This window comes from Dioscorea cayenensis, chromosome 11 (assembly GCF_009730915.1).
Source record: "Dioscorea cayenensis subsp. rotundata cultivar TDr96_F1 chromosome 11, TDr96_F1_v2_PseudoChromosome.rev07_lg8_w22 25.fasta, whole genome shotgun sequence".
NCBI classification, from domain to species: Eukaryota; Viridiplantae; Streptophyta; class Magnoliopsida; order Dioscoreales; family Dioscoreaceae; genus Dioscorea; species Dioscorea cayenensis.
In genome coordinates this window covers 8,476,969-8,496,236 of record NC_052481.1, presented here as the reverse complement: position 1 = coordinate 8,496,236, position 19,268 = coordinate 8,476,969, and the positions used below count along the sequence as shown (strand labels likewise).

The 19,268-nt window shown below is 28.9% G+C and overlaps 1 protein-coding gene across 14 annotated transcripts; it reads left to right on the top strand.

Annotated features, from left to right (window-relative positions):
• The first annotated feature begins 8,126 nt into the window (after positions 1-8,126).
• Positions 8,127-17,400, top strand: LOC120272083. 14 transcript variants are annotated; one of them, XR_005540134.1, is made up of 8 exons: positions 8,127-8,555; positions 8,698-8,768; positions 9,765-9,832; positions 12,038-12,293; positions 13,874-13,927; positions 15,202-16,164; positions 16,397-16,512; positions 16,638-17,233. XR_005540134.1 is itself a non-coding variant. In XM_039278824.1 (2 exons), the coding sequence occupies exons 1-2, from the start codon at positions 15,927-15,929 to the stop codon at positions 17,100-17,102; spliced, it is 516 nt and encodes a 171-aa protein (XP_039134758.1). In that variant the 5' UTR covers positions 15,766-15,926; the 3' UTR covers positions 17,103-17,233. The 14 variants fall into 14 exon arrangements, 1 of the variants encoding a protein (XP_039134758.1); XR_005540132.1 differs by lacking the exon at positions 16,638-17,233 and adding an exon at positions 17,240-17,400 and having other exon boundaries at positions 15,202-16,512; XR_005540137.1 differs by having other exon boundaries at positions 15,202-15,977; positions 16,397-17,233.
• Positions 17,401-19,268: the final 1,868 nt, after the last annotated feature.

Genomic DNA, 19,268 nt, shown 5'->3' with positions numbered 1-19,268 from the left:
AATATTATTGTGCTAATGAAAGTTGTTAATTTTTCAATGAATCATACCCAAACCATCCATAAACCATGCATCTAAATATAGTTGTGTACTTTCACCAAACTAGTGACTTAAATACTAACCCAAAATTGATAATATTATTATAAAAAGAAAAAATAAATAGTTGAGATAAGAAATACATAAAAAAATAGTTTCTAGGTTTCCATTAATTCATATTGTCTACACATCAAAATAATGATACACAGACATACAAACATCAAGACTTGTTCATCCAAAATACGACATTCAACATTTATAATTCAAATATAACATGACACTTGTCCATCCAACAACAAAAAAATAACAAAGACATCATCCCACGATATTTGTCCAAGTAAAACAAAACACATTGTTCTAAATATAACATTATACTAAATAACATAAGATAAAACAACACGATATGGTGTTATAAAACTCAATAAAATCATCCATCCAAAGGCAAGGAAGAAAATGAGTTTTGTTCATAAACCCATTTTCTAAAGGAAGATTTTGAAGCAAATAGTCATATGCCCATCCACGATCACATTCGGTATAGTGCTCACTTAAAGTCATGATCTAATCAAGCAATTGTTTACCAATAAATTGACTCTTGTCTCCCTCTAATACATTTGCAATTCTTCCTAATTGATATTCAACATTTTTCATGATTTCTTCCTCCTCTCTAGCACCTTTTTCTCATCTTTTACAATTTTTGGCTTTGGAGGTGGAGCTAGTCAGTGTGTCTTTGGTAGGAGGTTTGAGTTGGTGCGACGTTGTCAAAATCATCGAAGCCTTGACTTTGGTTATCAAGATTGATTATTGACAATTTTGGTGGTGGTTCCATTTGTGTGCCTAGGCTTCTAGAACTTTAAGCACTTGTTCTCGCAAAAGATCCCGTTGCTTGATCATTTTCACATACAATTGTCATCTCTTCATAGTCTTGAATTGGCTTATTGATATAAATCTCTTCCCCGGGGTGGGCCTATAAAGATAAATATACATTCTCTAATTAGAGTCAATGCACAAATATTTAAAATATATTAAAAAAAAACTCTAAGGCACTACTTGTATGTATATTCGGTATTCCTCCTCTCCCATGATTATTTTTTTTCTCCACATCATCCCATGACACACCACTTATATTCTTGATCTTCTTTATTATTAGGCATATTTTTTGTACATACCTAAGCCGATTGAAAACATGTGTGTCACTCACGGCTAAGTTGAACCTTTTACCCACAACCCTAGCAACAACGTTGATGACAACACTTTTAAATACCTTGTCAGATTTAAGCCCAAGATTTGCTTGCTCAACCAAGAATACCAACATGAAAGATGTCATGATAGCGGTCAATTGGAAATTAGTTGATGTTTTTCTTCCAACATAGTATTGGCTGGAGAATGGATTCATAATGGCAAATTATAGCACATTGATGGAGAAATTTCCACCATGGACTAAGATTAGAAGTGAAGGGTACCTTACTGGGGCTTCGCACATAATTAAGAGAGCCCTCAATGGGCGCACTGCGGCATCGTCTCTAGATGAACAATGTCAGGTGTTAGAGAGTTTAACAGGGGATGAAGGCAATAGTAACCGGCGGTGAATTAGGATGGTGAATTAGGAGGGTGAATTTGGGATTATTTTCTTCACCAGGAATAAGGGTTGTGTGAACGGAGTTTGGATCCAATTAAAAAGATCCAAACCCATTTTTGTTATTTTAATATATCTTTAACTAAAATCAATGTTTTAATATGTTTTAAAATATAAGCAATTCCTCGTCAGCCACCACACACGGGAAAAGATATGCCTATCAATAATTAGACTGAGATTTTTAAATTAAAATAGTAGAGGGACACAAAAGATATAAATTGAAGTAGAGGGACAAAAAGGCACACTCGCATTTGGGAATTACACTTTTGTAAAATTGTATTGCAAATTGATGTTGTTTTGAGACATGTGGCTTAGAGTTGATGGTTTAAAAGCCATCTTTTAAGGTTGTTGAGAATCTATAAAAGCTAAACGTCTTAAGTGCCATCCTTATAAGCCTATAGTTTCAAATTGTCAGTTATTTTTTCAAAAATTATATAAAGCTAAAGGTTTGAAAACATCATATTATTTGACAAGCATTTCTTAGAGCTAACAATTTTAGGTGTCATATTTATTTAAATTCTTTTATATAATATAAACCCTACACAATGACATAGCTAAACAAAAAATTGATAAAGTAAGAGCTAGACCAAAGATTAAATGAAAGTGTTGCACCACATCATTTTAGATTTCATTGCAATAACTGAAACTATTTTTTAAAACTATTTTAAAATTCTTGATGTAATTTTTGTTAGTATAGAAATTTTGCTAATAGTCTGCCTTATAATATTGCTTCTTATTATTACAAGGATGAAAATTTTGAATTTCGGCACCAATATCCATCTGTAAATATTTATAATTTGGATTCTACTCCAGTTTAATGGAAGTTATATGTTCATACTAAAAAAATAATTGATTTAGCACATTCTTTAACATTTGGTTGACTAATATGGTCCAAAGTTTTGCTATAACATCTATTGAACCACTATGAAATAGTTTAAGTGTGCTCAATTTGCATTGTTTTTAAAATTATATTTAGATTGAATTTTATTCATGGAAAGCAAAAGTTGAAAACACTATTCTTTACCAGAACTTTCAACAATCTGACAATCACGCAATAAATTCAATCAATCAATCACTTTTAATTTCAGCAAAAATATTATTTAAATGCACTACCAAAGGAACTATGTTTTTCTTTTCTATCCTCAAAATATATAAATTATAGATTAATAAAATCTACCAAAAAAAATTGATGAAAATAAAATTAAAATTTTTCATAGATGAGGATTGTTACAATACAAATACAAATACAAACACACACATATATATATATTAGAGAAAATATTTCAAGTCAATCTAACATATTATTGACTATATTTTATCGTCAACATGAAATATATATCAATGCAATAATGAAATTAAGAAAAAAAAATGCTAAATAGTCCGATTAAAGTCATTAACTCAAGATTTTAAAGTATTTAGCAAAAAATTAAAGATTAGAAATGGAAAAGATTATTGGAAATTTATATTAAAAAAAAAAGCCAAAGGGTTTATAGCACATCATCATTGACCCCACTGCATAATGCGTTGATGTGAAAATTTAAAAGTCCCAAGTTCAAGTCTCATTGGATGCTGTGGTGATAAAGGGTTTCAAGTTGTGGGGATGTAGCCCGCATGGGTTGGATGATCAAAATTTTGGCCCATGCACATGTTCATGACTGTATATGTGCTTATCACATTTATCAAAAACAAAAATTATAAAAAGCTGATTATAGTAAAGCATCAAATTAGATTGGGTTCTTTCTTGGCCACAAATGTGGGATTTAAATAGGCTAATACTACGAGAAACCACTAGAAATTTTTTAAAAAAAAATGTCAGTTTGAAACCACAAGCTTTTATAGCTACATCAACAAATAATCCTCCATGACCATTACAGTTGAATCCACTTGTAAACATATGAAACAAGCAACATGCACTAATGATTTGTCGTTGGGTTGCTATATTATGAAAACTTGGGCTAGGTAGAATTTTTCATTGAATTTTCAGTTAACGAATGCCCTTTTTATTACATTCATAGCAATTGCATGTTTCCATACTAAAGGACTCTTGAGATGTACATGGTTGACGTCCATCATCCCAAGAACTCAAGTGATATCTTTGTCCTTGAAAAGACTCAAGAAAGCTAGGTAATTTGCATATTCAGAATCCACCAAATAGTAATGCCCTAATAGAAAAACATTTCTTGTTAGACAACTATTTTAGGGACTATTTGACTGTTAATATCTTAAAAACCAATGTGATTATATTTTATTTACCAATTGGAATCTTTAATCTATTGCGCTTTGTTATTGAATCCCTAAGAACTCGATCGTCATAAGCTAAGCCCTCCTAGCCAGATATGACATATATAAATTGTAGATCTTGACTGCAGACTATGAGCACAATAGTAGGTATTTTAGGTTTCCTTGATCTATATCTTGGTTGATTAGCTTTAGGCACATTCACTCTCATGATTTCCATCAAATTCTCCAAGGCAATATGTGGAATAAAAATAAATTGTTACTTGTAAAATATCAACTATGGTTTTCTTTTAAAAAAAAACATATGGACTTGAATATTACATTAAACCACTCCCACATAGAATTAGTTGAATTTTCTAGGACGGGTTATGCTTTCTTCAACAAGACATTGTGGCAAAGTATGATTGGCTTTAAAAGAGGATGAAATTGTATGTTAGTTGTCTCACTAGTCAAATGATGTCAAATTTAATTGTCCTATATTTTATATGGTGTGCTACGACATTAAAAAACATTGCAGTCATCTCTTCAACCATGACATTTATCGTGTCTTGTTGCTTGCTAGCCATAGTCAACAGTTGACAAAATCTTTAAAAACTACATCAATCCATTCATAGTTTATTAATGCATTTAACATCACTTTCATAAACCAAGCGGTGGAGATTGTCAAATTGTTTATGCCGCCTAATAGACTTTGACTTAAGCTCTTGTTCAATCATGTTATTTCTTAGAGCACAGTGCCTTATCGCTTATGCAAAAATTATGACATTCTATGAAAATGTAGCACATACACATTGCGTATAATTGAAGTTCTTCCAAGTCATCTATATTATCAATGTCCATATCTAAAATAAAAATTAATAATGTGCCAATTTAGCAAGCATAAGCAATAACATAGTCTATATACCAATCTTTTTCATAGGGGAAAACAAGATGTATACACACTTACATTATTGTGTATGTAATCATTTGAAGCATGATTGTTCTTCCTGTTCTAATTGTTTAATATATTGTTCCTCTAAAATTTAATCACTTGTTTCATATGCTTGTAGATATATAACATAGTTTGTAAGAGTAAAGGAGTTCAAAGGATAAATGAAGAAAAACATGAACATGCATATGTCACTAATTACATTACCAATTAGCAAATAAATGTAAAGCTCACACAGCATACAACAACGTGTAGGAGAAGAAAGACAATTAAGAGTGCCTAGGAAATTAAGATTTCAATAAACTATCGATATCAACCAATAAATTTAAAAGACCAACTCTTGTCATATGAACTTTAGTAACCTCTCTGGTGAGTGGTGACCGAACTCTTAGAGGGTTTGTAAAATGCGGAAGAGAACATTGCATAAATCTTGACACAACTTAACAATGAACTAATTCAAAAATCTTTGCATAAAAATGAGAAGTTATTAAAATAGAGCTTGATCATAATTTTAGAAAAAAAAGAGCAAACTAAGCATGGATGAAAAGATTGATCACCAAAGTATCATACAATCAAAGTAAAAAAAAAATAGTGAAGTAATTCAAAAAACTTTGCAAAAAAGAAAAAAGAGAAGTTATTAACATAGATCGTGACCTTGATTTCAAAAAGAAAAAGTATGTATGAAAAAGCTAATGAATTAAGTACCAAAGAATCATCATTTATAATAGAATTAAAAATAAATTGTGAATTAATTTAGAAATCCTTTCATGAATGGAAAATGAGAAGATATTAAAATATAGTTTCATCAAGATTCAGAAAAAAAATAAAAAAAAAAAGAGAGAAAACAAAGCATGTATGAGAAGATGATTACATAAGAATCATGCATTTATAGTAAAATTAAGAACAAACAGTGAATTAATTCAGAAATACTTCCATGAATAAAAATGAGAAGTCATGCAAAGTGAATTTGAGAGATGAAGAGATATTTATGTATAATTACTTCCAGGGGGAAGAGATTATGTCAAATGAGCATGTATCTCTTAAGGATTGAAGAGGTAAATAGAAGTACCTCCAGGGTGAAGAGCTACTTAATATATATATATATATATACATACTACAAGAAACTACTGGATTACAGACCAAAATATAGAAACAAAATTTTTCCTTTTTTAATTAAAATAAATTAGAAACAGAATGAAAATCGGTTTCTAAATTACAAATCGAATGCGGTTCCATTTCTAATTTAGAAACTAAATCCCACCCCGTTTTTTATCATTTCTAATTTTGAAATAGATTCTGCGTTCATTTCTAATCCATTTCAAATTTAGAAACAGATTCTATATCCGTTTCAAATTTTATATTTTATATAAAAAAAAGTCTGTTTTAAAAGTATTTAAAAGACTTATAAATTACTTAATCTATGTATAATTATAAAAATTATTTAAAAGTATCATATACATATATATATATATATATATATATATACATTCACATGGGATTACGACTTATTAAATTAAAATGTATTTAATATACAAAGCAATTTAATTTATTCTATTTTTAAAATTCATATATATGTATATATGTGTGTGTATGATTTTTATTTGTAATTTATATATATAATAACTAAAAAGATTCCAATTCAAATTTTTAATATAATATATATTATTTAAAAATAAAATTTTAAGCCGTTTGTAATTTGTTTCTAAATTAGAAACGGTTTCTAAAATTAGGAACAAATTTTGATTCTGTTTTTAAAAAATATTAACGGAACTAATTTACAAACGGACTTTAGAGTCCATTTCTAAATTAGAATTAGATATAAAATCAGTTTCTAAATTTAGAAACCGTTATAAAGACCATTTCTAAGATTAAAAATTGAATAGAGTCCGTTTCTAATTTCGAAACGGACTCTAGAATCCGTTTCTATTTCTAATTTTATATTTTGCAACAAATATATATATATATATATATATATATATATATATATATATATATATATATATTCTTAATTATTTTAAAAATACATAAAGTACTTATATATATATATATATATATATATATATTTATATAAATTTGTAAATTTCTTTTAAGATATAATTTCATTATAAAATTCTATTTTCTAATTCATATATATATATATATATATATATATATATATATATTTATACACATATAAAAGATTCTTTATATTTAATTCATATAAATTATTAATAAGAAGATTTAACAACCATTTCCAATTTTAAATTTTTTAACAAAATAATTTTTATTTTTAAATTATTTTAAAATTTCATAATTACAATGCTTAAAAGAATAATGTATATGTTTATATATATATATATATATATATATATATATATATTATTTTCTTAAATTTTGGAAAGAAAATATATGTATTAATAATCTTTAAAATTGAGATTATTATTAATTGTGGCCTAAATTATCATTGTATTGTTAATTATTATAAATTAAAGTATATTTTTTATTTTTTTAAATCTAATATGGATTTATAAGAAAATATGTACGCACATTTCAATGTACATATTTTTTAACAAAATATATTTCAATGCAATATTAATTATATTATTAGAAATATATAATACCCGAATTGGTCCCTCTACTTCTCTCTCTTCCCTTTTAGTCCCTCTACTAAAAAATGCTCTCAACTAGTCCCTCTACTCTTAAAAATGAGACCACTTAGTCCTGCTACCCTTGAAAATGACCCAACTAGTCCCTGTATTTTCAAGGGTAGAGGGATTAGTTAGGAAGAGACTAAGCGTAGTGGGACTAAATGAGCCTATTTTCAAGAGTAGAGATTAGTCGGGAGCATTTTTGAATAGAGGGATCAAAAAGAAAGAGAGAAAAGTAGAGGGACCAATTAGGGTATTATATCTATTTGTAACCCAAACTTTAAATAATAAAATATTATTTATTAATATTTGTGATTTATATATTATTCACTTATACATTTTCACTTTTTAATAATATTTGATTTTCCAATTTTTATAAATATTTATATATATATATATATATATTAATTAAAAGATAAAAAAAACTAAACGTAAGTCTGAAATTGAGTTAGTTTTTCTAGATAATAATAAATATAAGAAGAAGCCTTAATCTTGTTGAAAAACAAATTCAAGACCCTGATGAAAGTTTTTAATCTTGTTGAAAAACAAATTCCAAACAAATTCAAGTTGTTAATATTGTATGAAAGTTTTTTTTAAATAAATATTATATGAAAGTTACTTGCTATCAAATTAATAATTTTATTTTGTTTGGAAAGAGGAAGTCAAGACTGTGATTACATAGTTTAAAGGAGAAAAGAAGAAGGCAACCCCTCAGTCTTTCATTCTCACTTGCGACAACCCTAATTTCTAATGGCAGCGCCAGCCCCTCCGATTGCAATGCCAACCTCGGCAAGGATTCATCCACCCATGATCACTCCTCCGTTCGCGTGGGGGTGACAACACAGGCCTTGGTAAACCCCGCCAACATTGAGATGTACACGAGCTTCTCCGGCCACAATCACTCCTCTGACCCCGTAAGCGCGTAAGCTCTAAAATGACACCATCTTTTCCTTTGAGGAATTTCATGCAACACCTGGTGAATGCGAGAGAGAGACGGAGATATCAAGCTAAGCTTTAGAACAAAGCCAAAGAGAGAGAGAGAGAAATTTCCCCTTTGTTCTCTCTGCTCCCTACCGAAGCTTCGTTCATTAACGCCGTAAGAGAGATCCCAGCCCTATCTTGTTGTTCTCTGATTTCCCCGTTTCTTCATGGTGTTGTTGCTCATTGACCTTCGATTTAGGGATATAGGGTTCGTTTGTTTTTCTTTCCTTTTTTGATTTTTGTGATTTCTTTTTTAGGTCTCATTGTTAATTTGGAATTTGGCGCCGGATTTTGAGTCTGAAGCTATTCTTGATCGGGAGTTATCAAGGTATATATATATCTTTAGTTTATTATCACAGTAAATGATCGGTTGATTAAGCAGCTAGATCTGCTTTTACTTTCATGTTTTCTTTACTTGCATTTCGTTGGTTTACAATCAATACTGAATAATGTTTGGCAATTTAGAATTTTCTACCTCATTTTACTTAATTGTTATGTTATTTTAAAGTTTATTTTGTGAGTGGGTTTCCCACTGTATGTCTTTTGGAATTGAGTGTTCAACTTCCAATTTTGATAAGTAGATTTATCATGTTTTCAATTTGGAGTATTTCTGACGAAGTGGATACATTCTTAGAGCTATTAGAGAGAAATACATTGGTTGAACTGGAACAACACTCACTAAATACATTGAAGAATGTGAAGAAAAGTTGATGTTTCTCATCGATGTTATAGGTGATAAATATTGTGCAATTCTGTTTAAATCTCTGTGCAGAAGAAATCTGAATGTTGTTTCGTATTCAATGCACTTTTCAACAGTTCTTCCTTTGAGGCATCTTTGCATGAGTTTTTGTTGTGATAATGGTAAACAGTTACATATGATCTTTAGTAATTCAGGTAACTCCAGAGAAGAATATTTTGTGTAGTAGTGTAAAAGCTTTGGCAAGATTATCTTTCTTTTATTTTTTATCTGTATGTTTCCTTGTATCTTCCCTTTCTTGCTTCATCTCTTAATGCACACTCTTGGCAATGTAAACTCAAACCTGTGAAAATGAAGATATATTAGTGAGTTGATTGATAATCAATCTGTAGTTAAGAAAACATATCTTAGATTCATGTGGCTTGCAATTGCTTTACATTGTTGGGTGATTTTATATTGGTTGACCTCATAATATATCTAAGGGTTTGTTTCAATGAGAACATGTGTAAGCAAATGAACATTTAAGTTGGGAAGTCGGTAAATGAACAAATATGATATTACTCTCCCTTAAAGCGGTTTATCTGAAATGGCAATTTGGTATTTTAACTAGTGTTGCTTGGTTAATAGGATGGGCGCTGATTGTGGAGTATACAATTGGTGGATTAGCTGTTGCACGGGCCGTAACTCCAAACTTGGTACATTGTGTTTGTTTTCATTATGTTAGGTTCCTTTTCCCTTTTAGGATTTGTTAAGTGCATATTTACATGATCCGTAGTCGTAGTAATTTACATGAGTGTTTTTTAAATGGTTTTAGATTTGCTTTCATGACACCTTCATTTTTTTAGACAAGACGAGGAGAATTAGTATATGTGCTACTGTTAACTTTTAGATTTTGACAATATAACCAATCTTAAACAACTTAATCTATATTGCGCTATGATCATATGCTACTTGTACGTAATCACAATCATGATCACTACTTGTTTGACGAAACGGCATAATGAAAGACAAAGAATGATTCAACTTAAGATTTCATCGTCATCTACTAGATGCCGCAAACAATATCAACGACTAAAAAATGTAATTATTATGGTTCATAATTTATTTATTTAAAAATATATTTAAACATGTAATTACTTATTTATTTTAGTTAATTAATTGCTAATTAATGATATTAACAAAAAATTTTGAGCTTTGGCACTCTATAAAAGTTAAATATTTATTTATAACAATAGATTGACTTTAATATTTCAATATTTTTTAAAAAAATATAATTATCATAACTCAGTACTATATAATAATTAATTTTTTTATATATTTTTTCACTTTTCTCATTCTCAATTAATTACTTCTCAAATTCTTCCAACCAAACATGGTTTTTATTCCTATTTCTTTTTCAATTCCTCTCATTGTTATTACTTTTTTACTCCTTGCAACCAAAGGTCTCTTAAGAGTTACCAAATATCTTTTCAAAATAAACTAAAATAAAAGTTTAGAAGAAAAAAAAATTTAAAAAAATAAAATCACGATGTGACATGTTAACTAATTAAGAGTCACCAAGATAGAAAAAAGTCTTTAGAGAATAGAATCATAATGTGACATGTTAGCTAATTAAAACTCATAAAATGTGTTTTTCAAAATGAAAGGTTTTTAAGAATTGGGGCGTTTGGTTCACAGTAATAATATATTACCATGGTAATAAAATTACTGTGGTAATGTGATCGGGAATGTTATATGTCCGAGAATGTTATAGCAATGTGAGATTACCATATTTGGTTGATAATTCATATTACTGGTAATTTGTCATTACCATGTTTGGTTAGTCATGGTAATCACCTCAGTAATATGCCAAATTTACCAAAATACCCTTACATATAAAATTTTAAAAAATATAATTTAAAATATTTAGATAAATAAATAATTAAATTATAATATTTAAAATTATTTTTTTCACAGTTTTTTAAAATACCTTTGTATTTACCAAAGTAACCCTACGTATAAAATTTTGAAAAAATTTATAATTTAAAGTATTTAGATAAATAAATAATTAAATTATAATATCAAAAATTATTTTTTTACATTTTTTTATAATACATTTGTCTTTACCAAAATACTCCTACGTATAAAAATTTGAAAAATTTAATTTAAAGTATTTAGATAAATAAATAGTTAAATTATAATATCACAAAATTGTTTTTTTCATAATTTTTTAAAATACCTTTGTATTTATCAAAATACCCCTACGTATAAAATTTTGAAAAAATATAATTTAAAGTATTTAGATAAATAAATAATTAAATTATAATATTAAAAATTATTTTTTACAATTTTTTAAAATACTTGTGTATTTACCAAAATGCCCCTATGTATAAAAATTTGAAAAACTTAATTTAAAATATTTAAATAAATAAATAATTAAATTATAATATCAAAAATTATTTTTTTTACCATTTTTTAAAATATCTTTGTATTTACCAAAATACCCCTACGTATAAATATTCAAAAACTTAATTTAAAGTATTTATATAAATAAATAATTAAATTATAATATAAAAAATAATAACGGAAAATAAAAACTAAGGAATGTAATAAGGAATTAAATTAAATGAGTGGGGGCATAATTGGAAAAAAAACATTACACATTATCACTTGGTAATCTGGATGAACACCCATTTTTGCGGTAATCACATTAACATCTTATTTGGTAATATTTTTTACTATTGATAATTTCATATCACCATCAATATTACCATTGCTATAGTAACCATGGTAATCTGAACACATTACCACCAGATTCTCGGTAATGTGAAAACATTACCGCGAATCAACGCCACCTAAAGCGTATATTATATTAAAATATAATATAATATATTATTATTAGTATTATTATTCTCTTTTAGTCGGTTGTAGGTGACAAAACCCTAGAAAAGCTCTCAGCTCTTATGCTTCGCGATCGAGGAAGAGATTTCCATTGAGTTGGTGGGGGCGATGGTGGCGCATATACAGGGTCTCTCAGGGAGGTACGGCGGTGGTGACACACCTTTGTTCACTTCTGAAGCAATCGGAGGACTACCTCACCTCACAGGGTTCTCGTCTTGCCCTCTTCTTGGACCAGCTCGACCCCTCCAAGCATTCTCTCGGTTACCTCTTTCTTCTGTAATTCTCTCTCTCTCTCCATCTCTATCTCTCCTTTTTCAATTCATTGTTCTAATTGGTACCTCGATCCTTTTTGGTTTCTGTTTGTTTGATTGCTGTGTGTTTGAGCTTGTTTTGGATGTAAACTGGAAAGCTAGAACAGGGTGAAGAAGGTAAGGGTAGGTAAAGAGCATTAGGGCAAGAAAAAAATTTCACTAATCTTTCTATTACACTTTAGAGTTTTGGGATTGCAAGCTTAAAAAGAAAATTCTTCTCAAAAATGGTTTGAGGATAACTAAATTATAACACTTAGGTTTTGCACTAGTCAGTTCAGAATTAGATTAGAGCATAAATTTATATAAAGAATAAAATTTGCTTCTGTTAGCAACTAATAATCATATGGAATAAGGGGAACAATGTGTTTTTGTAGTATAAAAGACTTAATTAGACAATAGAAAAATGTAAACAAGTATATATATATATATATATATATATATATATATATATATATATATTTTAAGTTTTGTCTCTCTAAAAGACAAGTCATTTAGAAGATATTGGGATTACTTGAAGATATGGATAAATAGAAAAAGAAAAAAAATATCATGTGTTAAAGGAAATTGCCTTGTTGTGCTGGGTTTAATGAAAAACCATATCTGAATGAATGAATTACAAGTAAACCAAATAAAATCTACTGAAAGATTTTCTTCTCCTTTACTTCATTTTCCATCAAATGGATTTCCCACCCCTGTTTTCAATATCTGGGGAGGCGCTTTCATTGAATATCATCCGAGTTCATTCAGTCCTTTCACCATCATTTGTTGTCTTTTGGAAGAAAGAAACAGCTTTTGCTGTTGGATGATAATTTTGGTCACCAAATTATGTTCATCTTTGGATTCAGGTCACTGTTTTTCCATTCACATCGACATGTAATGCTTGAAAAGGATTGGGGAAAACTGTTAAGGTCGAACATATAATTGACCTCCTTCAATATTGTAATATCTTTTAGTATAATTTTGTTTTGCCATGTGTAAAACCTGTATGTGCAGGCTCCGTGCCAGTTATGCAGAAAATCAGGGGTGGTTGAAGGTGTGAAGAATATCAACGTGGCCATTCCAGCATGTCTTATTTACTGTCTCATAACCTTTTCCTAATCCTACATTGTTAAATCCCCTAAATTTTAGCTGTCCTTCTCTAGTAATAATGCTAAAATATTACTAGCCTAACTTTCCGTGTATTTTGCTGTCATCTTTGCCTATTACCCTTATTTGCTAGGCCAGAACTATATTGATTTAGCTCTCCAGAAATATTAAAATGGATTATTTCATATAATCTAAAAGGTGAATAACTAATTTTCTAATGCGACATTTATTCAAAACATTTAAAAGTTGCAGCTTTGTGTTTGTTTACCACACTTTTTTGAGCTTGTTTTTAAAGTAGACTTCATAAATACTATTGTGGGAAGTTTCATTCTTTATGTGTGGCTTCTTATTCGTAAGTGTTAATGATGATGATGATGGTAATGATGATGATGTTCTCTCAAGTCTTAATTTAATTTAATTTAATCCAATCAGTTGTATAACTTAATTTCTCTTTTGCAGACAAGTAATCCATGGAGGAATTTTCATTGATTAATCATATCAACAGACAAGAGAGTAAGTAAAAGTTTTCTAATCAATGTTGGCATCTTTATTATCTAATCTACAGCTTTATTAAGGTCATCGTCTCTCATGCATCATGTTTTACTTCTCTCTTGGATTAGTGCCACACATGCATGAACACACACATATATATAGGTATACAATGTACTGTAGTGTTCTCTGCATAAAGTCCATTGGTAGGAATCAATGGCATGCAATGAACTACAAGAAGAAGAAAAGGAAGAGAGAAAGATTCAGATCAAAGAAGGCAAGATACTTTAAGATATCAATTATAGAGTATTGCCTGGGTAAAACTGTGTGTTTGTCCCCCAGTTGGTACTTCTGCCAAGTTACTTAATAATTGTGTAGTGGAAGATGACATTCATCTTCCATTAGAGGTCACATCACTAGATTTGGCTATATACATTTGTATATGCAATATTGCAATGCTTTAAAGGATGGGAAGAAAGAAGAAGAGATTCCATTGCATGTTCCTCCTCTTTCTCGTCCAATTAAGTGATTCCAACCAAAACGACACTCACTCATGCTTGATCGTGATTTTAGCTAAAGCTACCATACACGTCTAATCAATATCAAAAGCAGATCAAATTAAATATCATTCTAATCAGAACATAACTCACAGACGCTAATTAATTATGCTTATTTTTCTCTCCTATTTAATTCTGATCAGCATTGCTTATCTGCTATATTTATATATATATCAAGGAGATGTTGAGGGAGAAGACATTGAATGGGTCCCAGAGTCAAAGAAGGCTTCACTTGTGCTCTCTAGGACAGTTGGAAGCCTTTGATGATTGAATAGTTAGAGAGCCAGCATGCCAATCTCATGAACAAACCCAAATCATAATTACTGTGTGCAGTGAATCTCAGCTTGATTGATTAGGAAAGTTTCATGTTATTATTATTGATTAGTGTTAACAAAAATTATGATTAATTGTGGCTTACTATTGTGGTTTGATGGCTGGCTTGTTGAGAAGTTTTAGTTTTCTCTTAATCTCTAGGTCTTCTTAAATTGTGTTTTCTCAACTTAGTTATACCACTTTAGTCGCTCTTTCTTATATTTTTTTCATTTAGTTGATGGGAGGACTTTGCTAGATTTTGGATGCATCATCCTTTTTTTTCTTTATTTTTAAGCTTGAAATATTTGTGAGCTCATCATTTATGTTCCTTTCTTGACGGATTCTTAACCTTTTGCCAAACTAAAAAATAAAAATAATAATGATGACAATAATAATATATATTTTGTACTGACTTTTGTGATTTTGCAGGTTATTGTGATTGATTTACTTTCACTCTCATTTTTGCTTGCCGTTGTTAAGCTTGCAGAGGATAGGCATATTGGCAGACTAAATTGAATGAACAAGTGAGTTTTTTTTTTCTTTTTTTGTGTTATTAATTTTATTCAGTGATATACTTATGTTTGGTCTCGTGAGTTTTTTTTTTTTAATTTTATTACTGTCATAATATCATTCCTTAGATGAAAGGAATGCTAAAATGAATCTTTTTAGACCATTATGTCATTCCATATAGTCATGCTATCTTGTTTCAAAAAGTAAAATCAAACCACATACTAAGTACAAATATATTCCTTTTTTTGTTTTTTTTTTTAAAAGTGCGTTGGTTTTTTATGTAAATAGATATTTGTTTGGAATTTCTTCTGAATTATGATCTGTCAATTACTATATCCCATGATTATGTGTAATGACAACGGATTTTATTTTGTTTTATTTTTTTTGTAAACAGTTGAAATCAATGAATATCATAAATAAAGATTGGATGGCTCTTCCGAGAGCTAGTCCGACATATATTAGCGGAGTTGATAGTTTTTTAGATTTGGCATTTCAAAAGACCGCTCAAGGACAAGAAATCCTTTGCCCTTGTAAATTGTTTAAACCATAATTGGTATCATAGAGTAACGGTTAAAGATCACTTGATAGTCTATGGTTTCGTAGAAGGCTATACTGAGTGGGTCTTCCATGGAGAAGGTTTGTCAATGTATTCGCAAGATCTTCCATCGCATTATTGGAATTCGACCAATGCAAAGGTATAACAATTATTTATTTTTAAATGATTTTATGATGTCAAAACAACATTCTCTGAACTGAGCTAGCTAATAATAAATGGAAATTTTTATGCAAAGCATCACAAAAACAAATGCTAATGATAGAAAGAGCTAGAGGAATATGCGTACAGTAAGCAAAAAGAATTTCACTAGTAAAAGAAAACAAATGGTGAGAATATATTTGTGTTTTTATTAATTTCCAATTGATATTTTGAATTTGTTTTGGATAACATGACAATACAATACCTATAATGATTGATATAATTAATAAATTTCCTTGATTTTTTGAAAATATTTCTAATTATGTCATGTGTAGTGCTACATTTAATTATTTTTTAGGCATATATCAAGCAAGCCTTTATTAATAAAAATTGTTTCTTGCTTTTGTGGATTGAAAATAGCAAGATGCAAATGAAAACAATCAGCCTCCAACCAATTGTGCATTTTTTATTGAAACAAGGAAAAGACAACCAAACAAGACTTACAAGGAGTTTTGTGATGATAGTAGTAATAGATCGTAAGTATTTTCTTTCATTAATTTATATTCATTTAAAATATGATTGTACAAAATGTGACAAAATTTTACTTGATAATTGATATAATGTTAGAATAAATTTTTATAAAATTCTTATTCTATTATAGTTTCAAATGCAAGCTGTCCAATCACAACAAAATAGTGAAAACAAATCAGATGATGCCTTTTCTATGATAATGGGAGGGACACAACCAGGTCGTGTTATGTTGTATGGGAGGAGTATCACACCAACTAATTTAAAGGGAATTAGTGGTGGCTCTTCTATAAAAGTTTCTGAAAACTTTATTGAAGGGATAAAAGAGCAGATAAGAAAAGAAGTAAGAAAAGAATTGGAAGAGCTGCTAATAGCATACAAGTCATCTATGCAACAAGAATTTCGTTTTATGATATCACTACTCCAAGCATTGCTTCCAGGAATGAATGTTAACCAAGTTCTTGGATCTAATTTGAACTGGGGTTCTCCTAGGGATGCTAATAGTGCACCAAGTCAAGCAATATGTGCACAAAATACGCATTCCTCTGCTAGTAGCCATGTATCTCTGGTATCTTTTTATAAGTTTCATTTTAGTTGATGCCATTAATTAGAAAGTTCATTTTTAATATCATTGCATTTTGACGAAGCTTATTATCATGTTGAATAAGATAAATTGTATATGTTGTAGCGAATTTTTTACTTATTATTTTACTAATTCATTTTTAAAAAATGCAGGGTCAATGATGTTATTTTCAATTGGCTTCATTGCAAATTCAAGACAACATGTTTTGTATCAACTTTGTTTTAGACAATTTTCATAACATTGGGATTATAATTTTTGTCCATTTACTTTTTGAATTCTTATATTATCAAGTTTTTAAGGGATTTTAATGTTATTTCAGCTCTATATATTTATTAACTTTTAGAATGATGTTATGACCATATTGAGTTGAATTATTGAAATCATTTGGCATGTTAATTTGTAAAATATCATACAAAACCGTCATAACAGAGATCATGAATTGCTGCTATACTTATATAAACTGCTGCAAAAAACTCAATTGAATAATTATATTTGTTATATAATTGTTGTAACAGATATTATGAAATAGTTACAATATATAACATAAACTGTTGTTAAAATAAAACCAATGCAAAAATCAATGGTAACTAGAATGTTTTATATAATAGTATTGAACTACTGCAATAAGATATATAGAACCGTTACAACAATAAAATCGCTGCAAAAACAATGACCATTAGAAGGCTTTATGTAAAAATATTGAACCACTGTCATATGGTGCATAAAACCTTTACAATGACTTATGTGATAGTTTTAAGACTTCTTGCAGAGGTACTCAACTGTTACAAATGAGTTTTTATGTAGTATATGTTTGCCATGCATTGTATGAGGTTTGATATAGCTTTTGTTGTTGATAAATTGGTACGATTTACAAGTAAGCCTAGTATATACCATTGGATGGTTGTTGCTAAAGTTTTTGGTTATTTAAAAAAAAACCTAAATTTTTTTGTTTATTTTACTCCAATTTTCTAGTTGTCCTACAAGGGTATTGTGATGCAAGTTTATCACTTGTATACATAGGCGGAACTATATAGAAGGTTGTGGGGTTGTTGGACCTTGTTTTCTCAAAAATATTATAGTGAGTATATACATATAAAAGTTAAACATATTTTTTTAATAATGTGGACTCCATAAATTTTTAAAAAATAAGTCTTTTAATCGTCTACACACATCGTTGAAGCGGAATTGAAAAGATATATTTGTTAGTTTTAAAATAATATAATTATATATTATTTTAAAAATTTATCAAAAAATAGTTATAAAAAATTTAATCTTGTTATTTTTAGTATTATAAAATAAAAAATTTATTCATATGTACTTATAGTGTAAATGTATATTAAATATATGTGGATTTCACTGTATAAAATTTCTAGATCCAGATCCGCCACTATTTCTATAAATGATAATAAATCCACATTGGGGGTTGGATATTACTTTAAGAGGTGTTGTAATAAGTGTGCCGTTTAAAAAGAAAATTGCATCTTACATTTAACTATGGGATATGAATTTATAACTATGCCAATAATGGCAAGGAAGTTGAATGGTTAAATATGTATATATATATATATATATATATATATATTAATGGATATAAAGTTGTGGCCCCAATTAGTGCATGGGAGCTCTTTCTTTGTTTTGCGATAGTGAATCTATAATGTTTAGATATATAGTGAAATTTATAATGGTAAATTGAGATATATTGGTATAAGACATAACTAATGGGACAATTGTTTAGATACATGTGAAATCCCTAAATAATTTGGCCGATCCTCTTACCAAGGTGCTAATTAGAAATTTTGTAAAAAGCAAAAGTGAAATGGGTTTGAAATCTCTATTAGATACCCATAATTGTAACTCAACTTTGAATAAGTAAATTTCTAATAACAAAGTTTAAAGTGGTAAAAATAAGTTATTGTTAATTATGTGTCTGTTTATACTAGTCAACCCATTCTTGAAGATTAGAACTAGTATTGACCTTTGCGATGGTAGAGGATGAGCAGGACTCTTAATTACTGGAACTAGTATAGCAATAAGGACATAATATAACAAGCATTGCACTTATAGAAGCATAGAATTGTGCTGCTTCAACAAGGATGGTTTTGGAACTCTTTCTTGTAAATGTTTATGAATTGGATAAAACACATGGTCATTATAGTACTTAAACTTGGTGACAACCCTCTT